The sequence below is a fragment of the Saimiri boliviensis genome, chromosome 15, assembly GCF_048565385.1.
Source record: "Saimiri boliviensis isolate mSaiBol1 chromosome 15, mSaiBol1.pri, whole genome shotgun sequence".
NCBI lineage: Eukaryota > Metazoa > Chordata > Mammalia > Primates > Cebidae > Saimiri > Saimiri boliviensis.
The window spans coordinates 68,378,007-68,391,390 of NC_133463.1; the positions used below are offsets into that span (position 1 = coordinate 68,378,007).

General features: G+C 39.9%; 1 protein-coding gene across 6 annotated transcripts in view; it reads right to left on the minus strand.

Annotated features, from left to right (window-relative positions):
- Positions 1-4,452: 4,452 nt before the first annotated feature.
- The window catches only part of ENPP2 (ectonucleotide pyrophosphatase/phosphodiesterase 2), a 120,682-nt gene continuing 111,750 nt past the window's right edge, over positions 4,453-13,384 (minus strand). For all 6 annotated transcript variants that reach the window (XM_074387082.1, XM_074387080.1, XM_074387081.1 and 3 more), the window contains 3 exons: positions 11,807-11,939; positions 9,834-9,990; positions 4,453-5,059 (listed from right to left, as the gene is read on the minus strand). In XM_074387082.1, coding sequence (XP_074243183.1) covers positions 4,889-5,059; positions 9,834-9,990; positions 11,807-11,939 — 461 coding nt within the window. In that variant the 3' untranslated portion in view covers positions 4,453-4,888. The remainder of the gene's footprint in view (positions 5,060-9,833; positions 9,991-11,806; positions 11,940-13,384) is intronic.

Here is a 13,384-nt window from a genome sequence, read left to right on the forward strand (position 1 = left end):
CTCATGATCCACCCACCTCAGCCTCCCAGAGTGCTGGGGTTATAGGTGTGAGCCACGGTGCCTGAGCGGAAAGACTTATTAAGACTTGATCACAAGGAAATGACTCAATCTTTGTTAAGTGGGCAAAATATTTGGACAGACACTTCCTAAATAAAATATATGGATGGCAAATAATCACATGAAACGATATCTAACATCAATAGTTATTAGGAAAATGCAAATAAAAACCACAGTGAGGTATCACTGCTATTAGAATAGCTAAAATTAAGGTACTATTCTAAAAGTTGGCAACAATGTGAAGTAAGTGGAACTCTCATATACCGCTGGTGGGAATGTAAAACACAGCCACCGTTTTGGAAAACACATTGCAAATTACCTAAAAAGTTAAATATATAACTGCCTGTCATAGGATCAAGCCATCCCATACCAAGATATTTACCAAAGAGAAATTAAAGCATATGTTCATACAAAGACTTATACACATGTTTCTAGTTTTGTTTGTAATGGTTAAAAACTGTCCATCAAAAGATGAATGGATGTCAATCAACAGATGAATAAACAAACATCAGTATATCCATACAATGGAATACTACTTAGTAATGTAAAAGAGATTAACTACTGAGATTAACTACATGCCACAATTTCAATAAGTCTCAGAATAATTACGCTGAGTGAAGGAAGCCCAACAAGAAGTGTATACTCTAGTATTGCATGAGAGTAAAATTCTGCAAGATACTGACTAATCTATGGTGACAGAAAGCAAATGGGAGCTTGGGAATTGGGGGAGGGGATGGTACAAGAAGGTTACTCAGGGACATGAGGGACTTTGAGGTGCCATGGAAGCATTCACTATCTTGATTGTACTGTTTCATGGGTGTATATAGATGTCAAAATTTTTCAAATTGTGTATTTTATGTGTAGTCTATTTGTGTCAGTTTTTCTTCAATAAAGTTGCTTTAAAAAAAAAAAAAAAAAAAAAAAAAAAAAAAAAAAAAAGCAGCAGAAGCCAGGGCCCATCTTTTTCACTTCTACATTCCAGCCAGAACTGGGCACCCCTGTCAAGAGGGATCAAGGGCATGTACTTCTAGAAATGCAGCTGACACAGGAGCCACTTCCACTCGAGGCTGGGCCTCCAGCAATGCACTCTGTACGCCAGCCTTAAATCCGAGCCTGTCACACTTCAGTCAGTCTTGTTCTTCATTGTCCCATCCCAGCCCTGTCCTCAAAGCCTTGGGGCTATTCCCATTGCCTTTAACACTTCCCACCCACAAGGCCGTCTGGTCCTGACTCAGCAGAGAGATCATGAGAGACAGCTGAAGTAAGAGGAATCATCTGGACTCATCTGCAGCCACCCTCTTCCCAACCACCACAAGGAATAGGCGGCACAGGAAGGAAGCTTTGGGGCTGTGGCTCTTGGGCAGAGTTACGCAAACCCAGTTGGCAGCAAACACAGCTTTTGTTCAAATAATTTTTTTTTTTTTTTCAAAAATCGGTGCTGTTGTAAACAATTCAGGATGTTTTCACCCTTGGGAAACTATGTGGATGGATTCAGAAACTGCCTCCCTGAAATGAACTCACTGTAATGGGGTAAACCACTGGAACAGGACCACCATGCTAGCGAGTGGTTTGCAACTTACTCAATGAAAGCATGAATGGACCAAAGTCTCAAGATTTAAAAAAAAAAAAAAAAAAAATACCCCAGCTTAAAATAGCCTTCTAGACTTCATTCTAATGGAGTCCCTGTCTATTCAGGGACTTTCATAAATAACCCCACAATTAATGACGTGTTTATCAGCAAAGCCACTCACCTGAAAATATACAGTGGTTGATGTCCTCTCCGGGTATGTTTATTTTTAAGAAAAAAAGACAGCCTAAGGATAAAAATAGAGCAGCAGCACTCACCTAAATTTGCAGCCAGTTTCCCCAGGAGCCTCAGGTATAACTGATTTGGAGAAGAGTTCAATCTGAGGTGATAGAGGAATCTTAGCTTAAACAGTTCACAACTGTTTTTGTTTTTAATCAAAGTAACCTTTCTCTCGTTAATGCTATTGTTGGAAGACAATTACAGCGCATAATAAGTGGACTTTCTCTTAACAGATGTATTTTATGTGGCATCGTATCTAGAGCATAGCATGTGATTATTAGGTTGGTGCAAAATTAATTGTGGTTTGCACCATCACTTTCAGTGGTGAAAACCAAAATTAGCTTTTGCATGAACCTAATACATGGGGTTAACATACTGAGAGGGACCTTAAATCAGATCCTGTCACACTTCTGTCAGAGATATTTCCATTATTTCTCATTGCATTTAGAATAGAACCAAAATGCCTAAGTGGGACCTATTGGGCCTCAGTGGGACCTGATCTGGTCCCAACCCACCTCATCACTGTGTTCAGACACACCTGTTTTCTTTCAGATTCTCACACAGCCCAAGATCTTTCCCCGACCCCAGTCCTTGGCCATGCTCTTCCTTATTGTCCCTCTTTTTCTCAAGGCCAGCTCATCTCCTGCGTCTTGGCTGGAAAGTCACCTATGAAGCCATTCCTTTTCCATCTTCTTGTCACTATCCTCCACCTGTTTAATTCTTTCACAGCGCACATTATAACCAAGCTCTGGAGATGTTTAAAGGGGTCTCTTTCATTAGAGTGACAGTTCTGTGAGGTCAGGAATTGTATTCATTTATTCATTGTTTTATTCTCAATGGAAAGTATCCCTTGTGTATCTGAAATGCCTGGAAGTGTTTCGGATTTTTTGTTTTCCAAATTTTGGAATATTTGCATTATGCCTGGGTTGAGCATCCCAAATCCAAAAATCTGAAACCCACAATGTCCCAGTAAGCATTTCCTTTGAGCATTGTGTTGGCACTCAAAAAATGTCAGATTTGGGAACATTTCAGTTATCAGATTCTTGGCTTTGGGATACTCAACCTGGATAGGTACTGACATAGAGTAGATGCTCGATACATAATTGTTAAATGTTAAATGAATAATGATTCATATTCTAATTCATTTCTACCACCCTTTCACCCTACCTCAAACTCCAAAGCCCAATTCAAGCATCCTTCCCCATTCATATCTTCATTCTTCCTCTTTCCATGAAATCTTCTCTGAGCTTCTCATTTTTTCAGCACTCAAAGACAAACCATAGGAAGTGCCAGAGACATGCCTGGAACACAGCGAGTGCATTACAAATGCAGCCACATTAGTATCACCAGGGTCACTTCTTCCAGTGTGTTCCTACACTGTGTTTCCTGGACATCAGTTTTTCCCTTACCATCTTCCCAATTTTTCATATAGCCCCAATACCATCAAATTTACTGTGCTGCTTTTGATATAAATTATTTGTGTCATAATGTCTTTCTTCTTAAATAAATGTATTTCTAAGAAAGATTACAGAAATTAAAACTCATTTCACTGACCATAAAAGGGAACAATTAAAAATAAAATCATAGGCTATGTTCTTCTGTTTTCTTTTTCTTTTTTCCTTTTTTGAGATGGAGTCTCACTCTATCACCCAGGGCTAGCATGCAGTGGGGCGATCTTGGCTCACTGCAACCTCTGCCTCCCAGGTTCTAAGTTATTCCCCTGTCTCAGTCTCCCGAGTGGCTGGGATGACAGGTGTGTGCCACCATGCAGGGGCTTTCTTTCTTTTTTTGTATTTTTAGTAGAGACGGAGTTTCACCATGTTGACCAGGCTAGTCTTGAACTCCTAACCTCAAGTGATCTGCCTGCCTCAGCCTTCCAAAATGCTGGGATTATAGGAGCGAGCCATTGCACCTGGCCTGTTTTCTTTTTTTAAGGGAGATTAACTGCAGTTAGAGATATGACACTATTCTGAGTCTTTCTCCATGACACAATCAGAAGGACTGAAAATTTTTGAATGACTTCCTCACTCCATGCATCATTAGTATTTAAAGCCATAACTACGCCCTTCTAAAATCATCCCACATATTACTATTCAGACCTTTCTGTCCTATTGTGTTGCTACTAATACTTTTCACTTGGCATTTATTATTCTCTACCTGGATTGGCTAATTACATGTTTATATCTTTATCTCACCTTACTATATTATTTTTCTTTATATCTTTCAGAGTTCTTGGGTCAATACCTTGTACAGAATATATGTTCAATGCAATTTAAGTTGACTCTAATACTTACGGTTTCAAACCAACTTGGTCAAAATTTCAAAATATTTTTCCAAACTTCAAAATAATTTTAAAAGAGATACATTGAGAGACTGTACTCAGAAGTCCTTCTAATTTCTCTTTCCCTCTGCCCTTCTGATTTCCTATAGATATGTACCTAAACCATCTCCTCCAGGCCACTATGATTAAATGTCATATATCAACTAGGAAAAGGGCCTAGTATAAGAAATGTATTTCTTACAGGTATGCATACACCTGAAACAAACCCTCTAATTTATAAGTGAAATAAAAGCCAAATAAAACCAGAAAAAACTGAATGTCTGATTTATTATGTTTAAGATTGGTTTATAAGGCTTAAATATATCTGTCATAGTTAACGGTTAATAGCAAATAAAGGCAACTTTACAAAATCGGTGTTTCCATACAGTACAGGACTAAATGTGGCAACTGTGCATTGGAAAATTAATATTTCCTCAATGCAAATATTAAATCTGCAGCACCATTTAGAAGCTTCCACTAAAAACTCAAGCTGCAGTATTTATTACAAGCTTTACTTAGAACACAAGGCTACCTAAATCAAGCATTAGAGAAAAACAGTGGAGTCATTCAGGCATAATATGTCAGATTTGGTACAGGATTAAAATACTAACATTTTTAATGTCCTGGTTTCAAATTAATAAATACAAAAACAATATAAAAATATACAACCAGTTGATAAGACTGTACTGCAGATGCTCAGAAAGTTAAATCTCGCTCTCATATGTATGCAGGTATGTCTTGAGTGTCAGAATTTCTGGGTAGCTGCGGCTGGTCTTTCGGAAGAAGTCCAGGCCGGTAAGATGTTCGATGTCACGCACCCGAGCTGTGTGCGTCTTCATGAGTTCTTCTACCCATTTCGACTCATCCTCTGAGTTCTGCAATGGAAATAGAACAAAATCAGAATCAGAATTTTCCAGAGGAGTTTCTCCAAATAGTTTACTCCAAGTCCACAAATGACCTCTGTACACTCTTGCACACAGAGCCAATGCATGTTGATCCTTCCTGGTGTCCCTGCCACTACCGCATTCCTATTGGTAATGAGCCACAAATACCTGCCCTTGGCTGTAAACATTTTCAACAGCAATTAACTGTACCAAATAAACGAGACATGTGGTGTCAGAGGGCATTGGACTCAATGGGTTCTCAGAACATAAATCAAAATTAGGAAAACCAAAGGCCCTAGAGAATTCAGTAATTTGCTTCTTTTCCAAGCTGTCAAATTGCAATGTTGAGCACAGAGTACAAGTAATTTGGAATACGCTTCTGCTTCCCAAGGAAAGTGAAGAACTTAAGCCTAATGCACAAAATTGTGTGTGTGCATTCCCAGTTTTTCGAAAGAAACTGCTACATCAACTACATCATCTACTCGTATGCATGAATTGCTATTTGAAAAATAAGGTCAACTCCAAGCTGCTCAGTAGATACATCTGGCACTTTAGAGCCCAAGAGGCCAGAGCTGGAAATGAGGCTCTACTGTTTCTTGGCTATGAAAGCTTGGTCAAGCTACTTGACTTCTTGAGGCCTCAGTTTCTTCCTTGGTTCACAAGGATAATAATGCTTACTTCTGCAGCTCCCTGGGAGGTAGAAAGGAGAAGAAGAAAGAAGGGGGGAGGGAAGGGAAGGGAAGGAAACATGGAAGAAAGGAAGTGAATCTCTGTCTGTCTTAGCTGCTTGCTGAAAACTGCCCCATTGACACAAGTTCCAGATGAAAGATATTCAAATGTCCTACATCAAACAACTTATTTCATGTCTAACCTAAAACTAAAAGGTAATTCCAGTGAAGCAGTTCTTTGCATCTCAAAAACAGCTTCTTTCATTTTTGTGGGAAATTGAGGGAAAGAGCGAAATCTGTGAGCCCTGTGAATATGGAGAAGTGTCTACTTTCGTTAGAAGACATAGAGCAGGAGGGCCTTTGTAAGTAATTCCGTTCACAAATGCCCCTGGAATTGCAATGGCTTCCCAGAGTCCTTCTACAGGTTGCAGGGTGGCTGTATGTCCCAGGGCTGAGAGTATTCAGACATGCCCTCATCCAGCTCTTTGCCACTAGTGGTCTCAATGAATTATCCACCAAAGCCCAAGAACCTGCAATGGGCTTTCTCGGAAAGCTCCAACCCACAGACCTGGACAGGGAACTGCGGCAGCTTATGCCAGGGCTAAATATGTTCCAGGAGGGTGTTGGTTCAGGAAACTGATTCCCAGCCATCCCAGGAAAAATGAAAAAAGGGGAAGAAATTGCTTTGCAGGGTGGGGAAGTAAGGATTTTAACCTTCACATCTCACCCTCCTAACCCAACCTAACCAAGATCTCTGCGATTCATAGGAAAGACCTAAATATAACTCTACCCACAATGGTACTGACCAATCCTCAGTGTGACCCTGTAATTAACAAAGTAGGAGGTCTCCAGACGGGTCAGGACCCCCTCAGACTAAGCAGGGCAAGTATGAGCACGTATTTTGAGAGAATTTTCATATTCAGCTCATTTGTTTGATTTTTCAATGGTCAGTCAGTCCAATTTTTTGCGGTCATTTGAATGTGTGGACAGGGGTGAAAAGGTTTTTCCTAATTTAAATAATGGCTAGCTGGGATTATAAGGATTCTGAAAAAACATCTGTCTTTTGCTATTTCTTTCCTTGGAAAGTGATTTGCCAATTTCATTGGAGAGGCAGTCTCTTCTGGTCCTCACACCCTGAAATCTATCAACTAGGAAATACTAGCTATGTTGCACATGAAGAAAATATCCTCTGCCTTGATGTTAGCTGGGAGTCCACAGAAGTATTTGCTGATGAAGACTGTTCTGCAAGATGCAAAACTAATACAACTCAAATAAAAGTTCATGTGCAGCAAGGTAGGAAGGACAAGAAAGACTTTAAAAATAAGTCACTTAGAATATTAATGCAAACAAAAGCAAAAAACCCATGAGCTTGATTGTCTTCTTCATTATGGATATTTATTCTTCACCTGTCTTTTCTCCCTTTCTCCCCAGGTTTCTGAATTCAAGCTCCAGCAGTTTTAAGGTAAAATGCACAGCAAGGACAGATGTCTATGTGAACAGGTGAGCCTTCAACGAGAGGCATGCTGGCCATGAACTCTACAAGAAACATCTCTAAACTGTGCAGAGTCAGGAATCAGTAGGGAGAGGAAAATCTGTGAGGATTTCATTTTTCAGATATAAAATTTAGATTGATTACAGAACATCTTTTGCACAGTTTGGAGCAGTATTATCAAAACTCCCCATCACCAAATTCCTGTAGTGACAGAACTTGAACATGTATTCTTCAGGAATGTAAGTATACCTTAAATGGCCTACTATATAAATAAAATTTCTTTGTAGTCTTTTCTTTATCTTAGAACTGTATGGCAATTTTAAATTTTACCCCATAATACAACTGTTTAATATTTTGCAAGAATTTCACCTCCCACAAGTTTGTAATAAAAAATGAAGCTCAGAGAATGTAAACCATGTTATATGGCGGCATTACATCCACCTGGTACTCTTGTGGTTATAAACAACAAAACTGAGACGGTCAAGCCAATAAGTTGATAACAGCTCGTCTCTCAATTGCAGTTTCGACACGGCTCTACACCCATTCCATCATTTATAAAACCCTACTGATCCTTCAAGCATAATATTGTTGTCTTCCAACCTTTTTAAATCTCCAAGGCCACAGTCCCAGTTCAAGTTCTCTTGCCTCACTCCTGTGAATCTTGCCAAAGCCCTTCGAGCACCATGTTCAGCCTCCTCCATTTCAAACTTATCTTCCTAAAGCAAAGCCTAAAATGTTGCTCTTCCAACTAAACATTTTCCTTGGGTACCTAATGCCTGCAAAGTAAGAAAAAATTCCTGAAGTTTCAAGGTTGTACTAAGGAAATCTGATAAACTGGAAAGAGGATGGGCTCTTGGAGTCAGAGGTTAAATCTGAACCTCTGCTCTTCTACTGACTAACCAAGTAACCACACAACATACTTTTCCCTTATTAGCTACAGGATTCTCAACGGTTAACAAAGGGCAGGGGAGAGATCATATATATACATATTTGCCTGGTACTGTGATTATATGATTAGAAATAATATATGTAGAGGGCCTGCACAAGGATCACAACATGTACTCAATACATGATAACAACCACGCCTACTGCTGCTACTATTATGACTATCATTGTTACTATTGCTACTTCTACTTTTCTAAAAATTAGATTCCAATCAAGTTTTAAAATCTTTTCTCCCACGATTGGCCCTCATTTACAATCTTCAGGCAAAACTTAATTCACTTTCTGGGATATATTTAAAATTTCTAATTTTCTTCTACATTCACTGCCTCAATCTTCACCCATAACTAAAGTAATAGATCAAAAACTATCTTGCCCATGAAGGTGATCGTCTCTATTGAAGCTATTCTTACGGCTCCCTGCCTTTCAGTGTTGCCATTTCCATATCTGTTTTATTTGTTGACCCACTCTGAAGGCTGCCTAGGAATAGTGACTATGTCTAATATACAATTGTTTCTCCTAGAGTATGTTATACACTTAGGAATTTGGGTAGTACTTGTTGACTAAAGGTTATCTTCTGTATATTACATCTCTACTCCTATTATGTGAAACAAAAGCATAGACTATTACTTCTAAAATCAACCTTTGAGCACAGACTTAACCACATTAAAAGGACGTGAAGATTTTTTGATTTATCCCTGAGTGCCAAGCTAGTACAGGGCCAGCAGCATATAGCATGGCTCCTATCTTTCTCCCTAGTGTTTTCATGATGTCATCTTGTATCCCAGCTGTCTCCCCGGAGGAAGAGTGAATCAGGAGTCATCTGTGGTATCTGAGAAAAGAGTGACTGTTATATCACCATCATAACTGGTAGCAAACCTGATTAGTAAGGTATAGATTTCTCTCTTGCTTGCTCTTGCTGTGTGTGCGTACACACATTAAAAAGTTTTTTTTATGGGCTGGGCACAGTGGCTCATGCCTGTAATACCAGCACTTTGGGAAGCCGAGGCAGGTGGATCACCTGAGGTCAGAAGTTTAAGACTAGCCTGGCCAACATGGTGAAACCCTGTCTCTACTAAAATTCCAAAAATTAGCTGGGCATGGTGGTGCCTACCTATAATCCCAGCTACTTGGGAGGCTGAGGCAGGAGAATTACTTGAACCCAGGAGGTGGAGGTTGCAGTGAGTCAAGATCACACTACTGCACTCCAGTCTGGGCAACAGAGCAAAACTCCACCTCAAAAAAAAAAAAAAAAAAAAAAAAATTTAATATGGAAATTTTCAAACATCCAGAAAAGTAAAGAGAGTAATATAAACTTCCATGACCTCTTACCAACTTTCAACAATTATCAACATTTTGCTAGTTTCCACTTTCTTTTTATAAAATTTTGCCATTCTCCACTTTCGTTCGCAAAATGAAAAGCATTTGGACACTTAGCTCTCAGAATTGCACACATTTATAGATGATGTTAAATGCACACACACATTGAAAAAGAAAAAACCAAGAGAAGACAAAATTCCTATGTTTGGTTCCTTTCTTTTTTCTGTTTAGGGCTAATGCTTTATAAAAGTAAGTGTGTTCCAGTTCAATACTGGAAATATAAAGTAAGTAAAAACAGTGAACTGCGGAAGCAAATCCTAAAGGACTCTCTCTGTAAACTCACGTTGCAGCTCTCATCGTTGTCAGGCCGGTGAGGCAAGATGAAGGAGGACACAGAGAGAGGGCCATCACACTTGTCGGCAGGCTGAGTGAAATCCAGACAGCTGGTGATGATGCTGTAGTAGTGAGTTGGAACAGGAATGGAACTGCCTTCCACGTACCTGAAACAGGAAGGCAAAAGAAAGTCACAGTAGGTAAGGTGACGTTGAAGCTTCCTTTTTCAAATGGCGACCAATGAATATTGCCTACGTCACTAAAATGAATGCCCATTCAGTTGAATCATTTTTCCCTTCTAAGCACTAGCCCACTTCTAGGTCTTTGAGGATAATGTTTTCTTTGCCTGGAATCCTCTTGCTCCTCAACCTGGCAGAGTGAGAAAGATATTCTAGGCAAAGAAAATGGATTAATCTAAGAATTGGAGACAGGTAGTGGTGCATAGATCAATGCAGTAGAAATGAAAGGCTAAAGGAGTCAATAAAAGCCAAATTATCGTGGATTCTGAATGCTAGGATGTAGATTAGGGCATTACTGCTTAGGTAGAAATGATCCATTGAAGGTTTTTGTGCTGAGTGTTATTCATTATTAGATCCATGTTTCAGGAAGATAACTTTCCTAGAGTTGTAGAAAATGGACCAGAGGCAAGAGACATTAGAGCTAGGAGAATAATGACCCTTTCAAGCTACAGTGAGATGCAGAACTTAGTACAAAGAGCTCATTTACCAAAGGAAGTACTAAGAACTGAGTGCTAGTGATGGACATAGGAGAATACAAATATTTTCCAGTCGAGAGAAGTACAGAAATTCATCATTCCTTGCCTGGTTTTCTATTATCTTAATTTTATTTGTTTTCCAAATATCAATATTATGATTGAACTACTAACTTAATTTTGGCTAATAACAGCGATCAGCAATAAAATAAATGTGCAATTTAGACAAAATTTCTCTTCCGAATGACTGGAAAAGAAGATAATTTCTATCTTATTATTCATCTGTGTTTATAAAATAGCAATTTATTCTGTAATTATCTCTAAATCATAATTAAACCCTCTCTTCTAAGCTGGGCTGCTCTCTGATTGTTTCATGCTTGTATAAAATTAAATAACAACATTCTGAATTTGCCAACAAATTCAGAATGTTGTTATTTAATTTTATACAACCAAAATACATCCCAATTACCAGAAATCTTGCCTTCTCCACTAGACTGTGGGCCCCTTATGAGCACAGAGAATGGCTTCTATAGGCCCAACAGCACCAAAGAGACAGAGATAACCAGATTCAGTGCAAGTCCATACGCACTTTCCTATTGAGATGTACTGATTCAGGAAATCTAAGTGATTACATAAGTCCCTCCCAAACAATGAAGATAAGTGGGAATGATCATCTTCCCATTGAAGAGTTGTTGAAGAAGATATGTCAAAAAAAATTAAATCTTTTGACACATTTTCTTTCATAGAATGGAGAAGTGCATTTATTTACCACAAAACCCAAAATTCCATTTCAATCACCAATGCCCATTGAATCAAAAGAATTGAAAAATTTGGGGCTGGGCACAGTGATTCACACCTGTAATCCCAGCACTTTGGGAGGCCGAAGCAGGTAAATCATTTGAGATCAGGAGTTCAAGACCAGCCTGACCAACATGGTGAAATCCCATCTTACTAAAAATATAAAAATTAGTTAGGCATAGTGGTGGGTGCCTGTAAACCCAGTTACTTGGGAGGCTGAGGCAGGAGAATCACTTGAACCCAGGAGACGGAGGTTGCAGTGAGCCGAGATCACGCCACTGCACCCCAGCCTGGGTGACAGAGCAAGACTCTGTCTCAAAAAAAAAAAAAGAATTGAAAATTCAAAAGGAGATTCAAAGAGGAAAAGATTTAAGGGGTATCATCTCTTTTCCAGCACATGAATGTTTGAAAAACCCCTTGAGTGGGAACTTGGGATTCAAGAATCACACACTGAGTAGAAACGAAAGGCTTACTGTTTGATTTTGTCCTCGGTGTCACGTAAGCCATCGTAGTCATAGTCGAAGACCGGCCCACTTATCACGTTAACTCCATTTCTTTCCGAAGCATATTTCTTCACCAATACCCTTTGGAAATAATTCCAGACCCCTGGGCAAAGACAAAAAAATCAATTCTTCATGAAGAAAACTCCTTACTCTGGCCAAATTCTCTCTAGGATGCATGCTACAAGCCAAGAGACAAGAGAGTTGTCGTGATTCATGAGACGAATCCATTCTATGGCATCACCTGTGTGTGTGTGTGTGTGTGTGTGTGTGTGTGTGTGTGTGTGTGTGTGTCATTTACAAACCAGCAAAGGCAACAATGTAGAACTACGAGACAGATGGTAGGGGAGTTTAACCTAGTCCAGTAAGTCAGGAGAGGATTCCCAGATGAAGAGGTTCCCAAGCTGAGGTCCAAAGCATGAATAAGCAGATTGTATTTCTCAGGCAGAATATGCCAGGCAGAGGGAACAGAATGTGCAAAAGAGGAAGCATGGCGTTTCAGAGTAATGAAAATCAGGGTTTACTCTATCTTCTCATCCTTCATGATGTCATCAATATGCTAGTTCCCAGGTTTCAGCTTTACCCGTGACCTTTCCCAGAGCTCCAGACATATTATCGAACCACCTACCTCCTGATGCACTGGAATACCTAATGTCAAGCACAACATTATCCAAACAGAAGTCTTAATGTTCCTTGCTAAACCTGCCCGAGCTCTCGCCTTCTCTATCATAGTCAATAGCTCTGGCACTCACCCAGATGTTCAGGCCAAAAGCCGCAGAGTTGTCCTTTTCTGTCCTGGCAACAGACACATGTGAACCACTTTGTGCTGTCACCAAAGTACACCCCAATCATCCCAAATCTGACCGCCTCTCATCTTTTCACCCTTTTATCCTGGTCTAACTTACCGTCCTCTCTGAAGTGAACTATCAGAGCACAAAAGACTACTCCCTGGGCTCCCTATGAAAGACTTACTTCCTTTGTACCCTGTAGCCCACCCACCCTTCCCCCGCACCATATAGAAGCCTGATGGGTTCTTTTAGACCATAAGTCAGGTCATCTCTTTCTCTTGCACGCGCGCGTGCACACACACACACACATCACCCATTTCCAATACTCCCGATTATTTTTCACTGTAATTAGAATGAAAGCCAACTCCCCACCATAATCCCTGCCTACCTCTGTGACTTTACTTCCTCCCCCTTTCCCTAACAGGCGCGAGGCTTTCTTCCTATCCTCTAACCTTGCCGAACTTATTTCAGGCTGAGCTTTTGCCCTTGCTCTTTTCTTTGCCTGAAAAACTCATTCCCTGATCTGTGCATGTTGAGTTTCTCCTCTGTAATTCATTTCTCACTTTCACTGTCATCCCCTGCAGAGAACTGCTTGTCCCCTCTGCCACTAACTTACATAATGGCCAACCAGAGTGGCAGAATGGGAATGGAGAAAAACAGGAGAATAACAAAAGAAGACAGGATGGGCAAGCCGTGGGTGGGTTCTGAAACATTAGATCCAATTCGCGATACTATCTTCAACATGGAGGTCATGAAGTTCTAG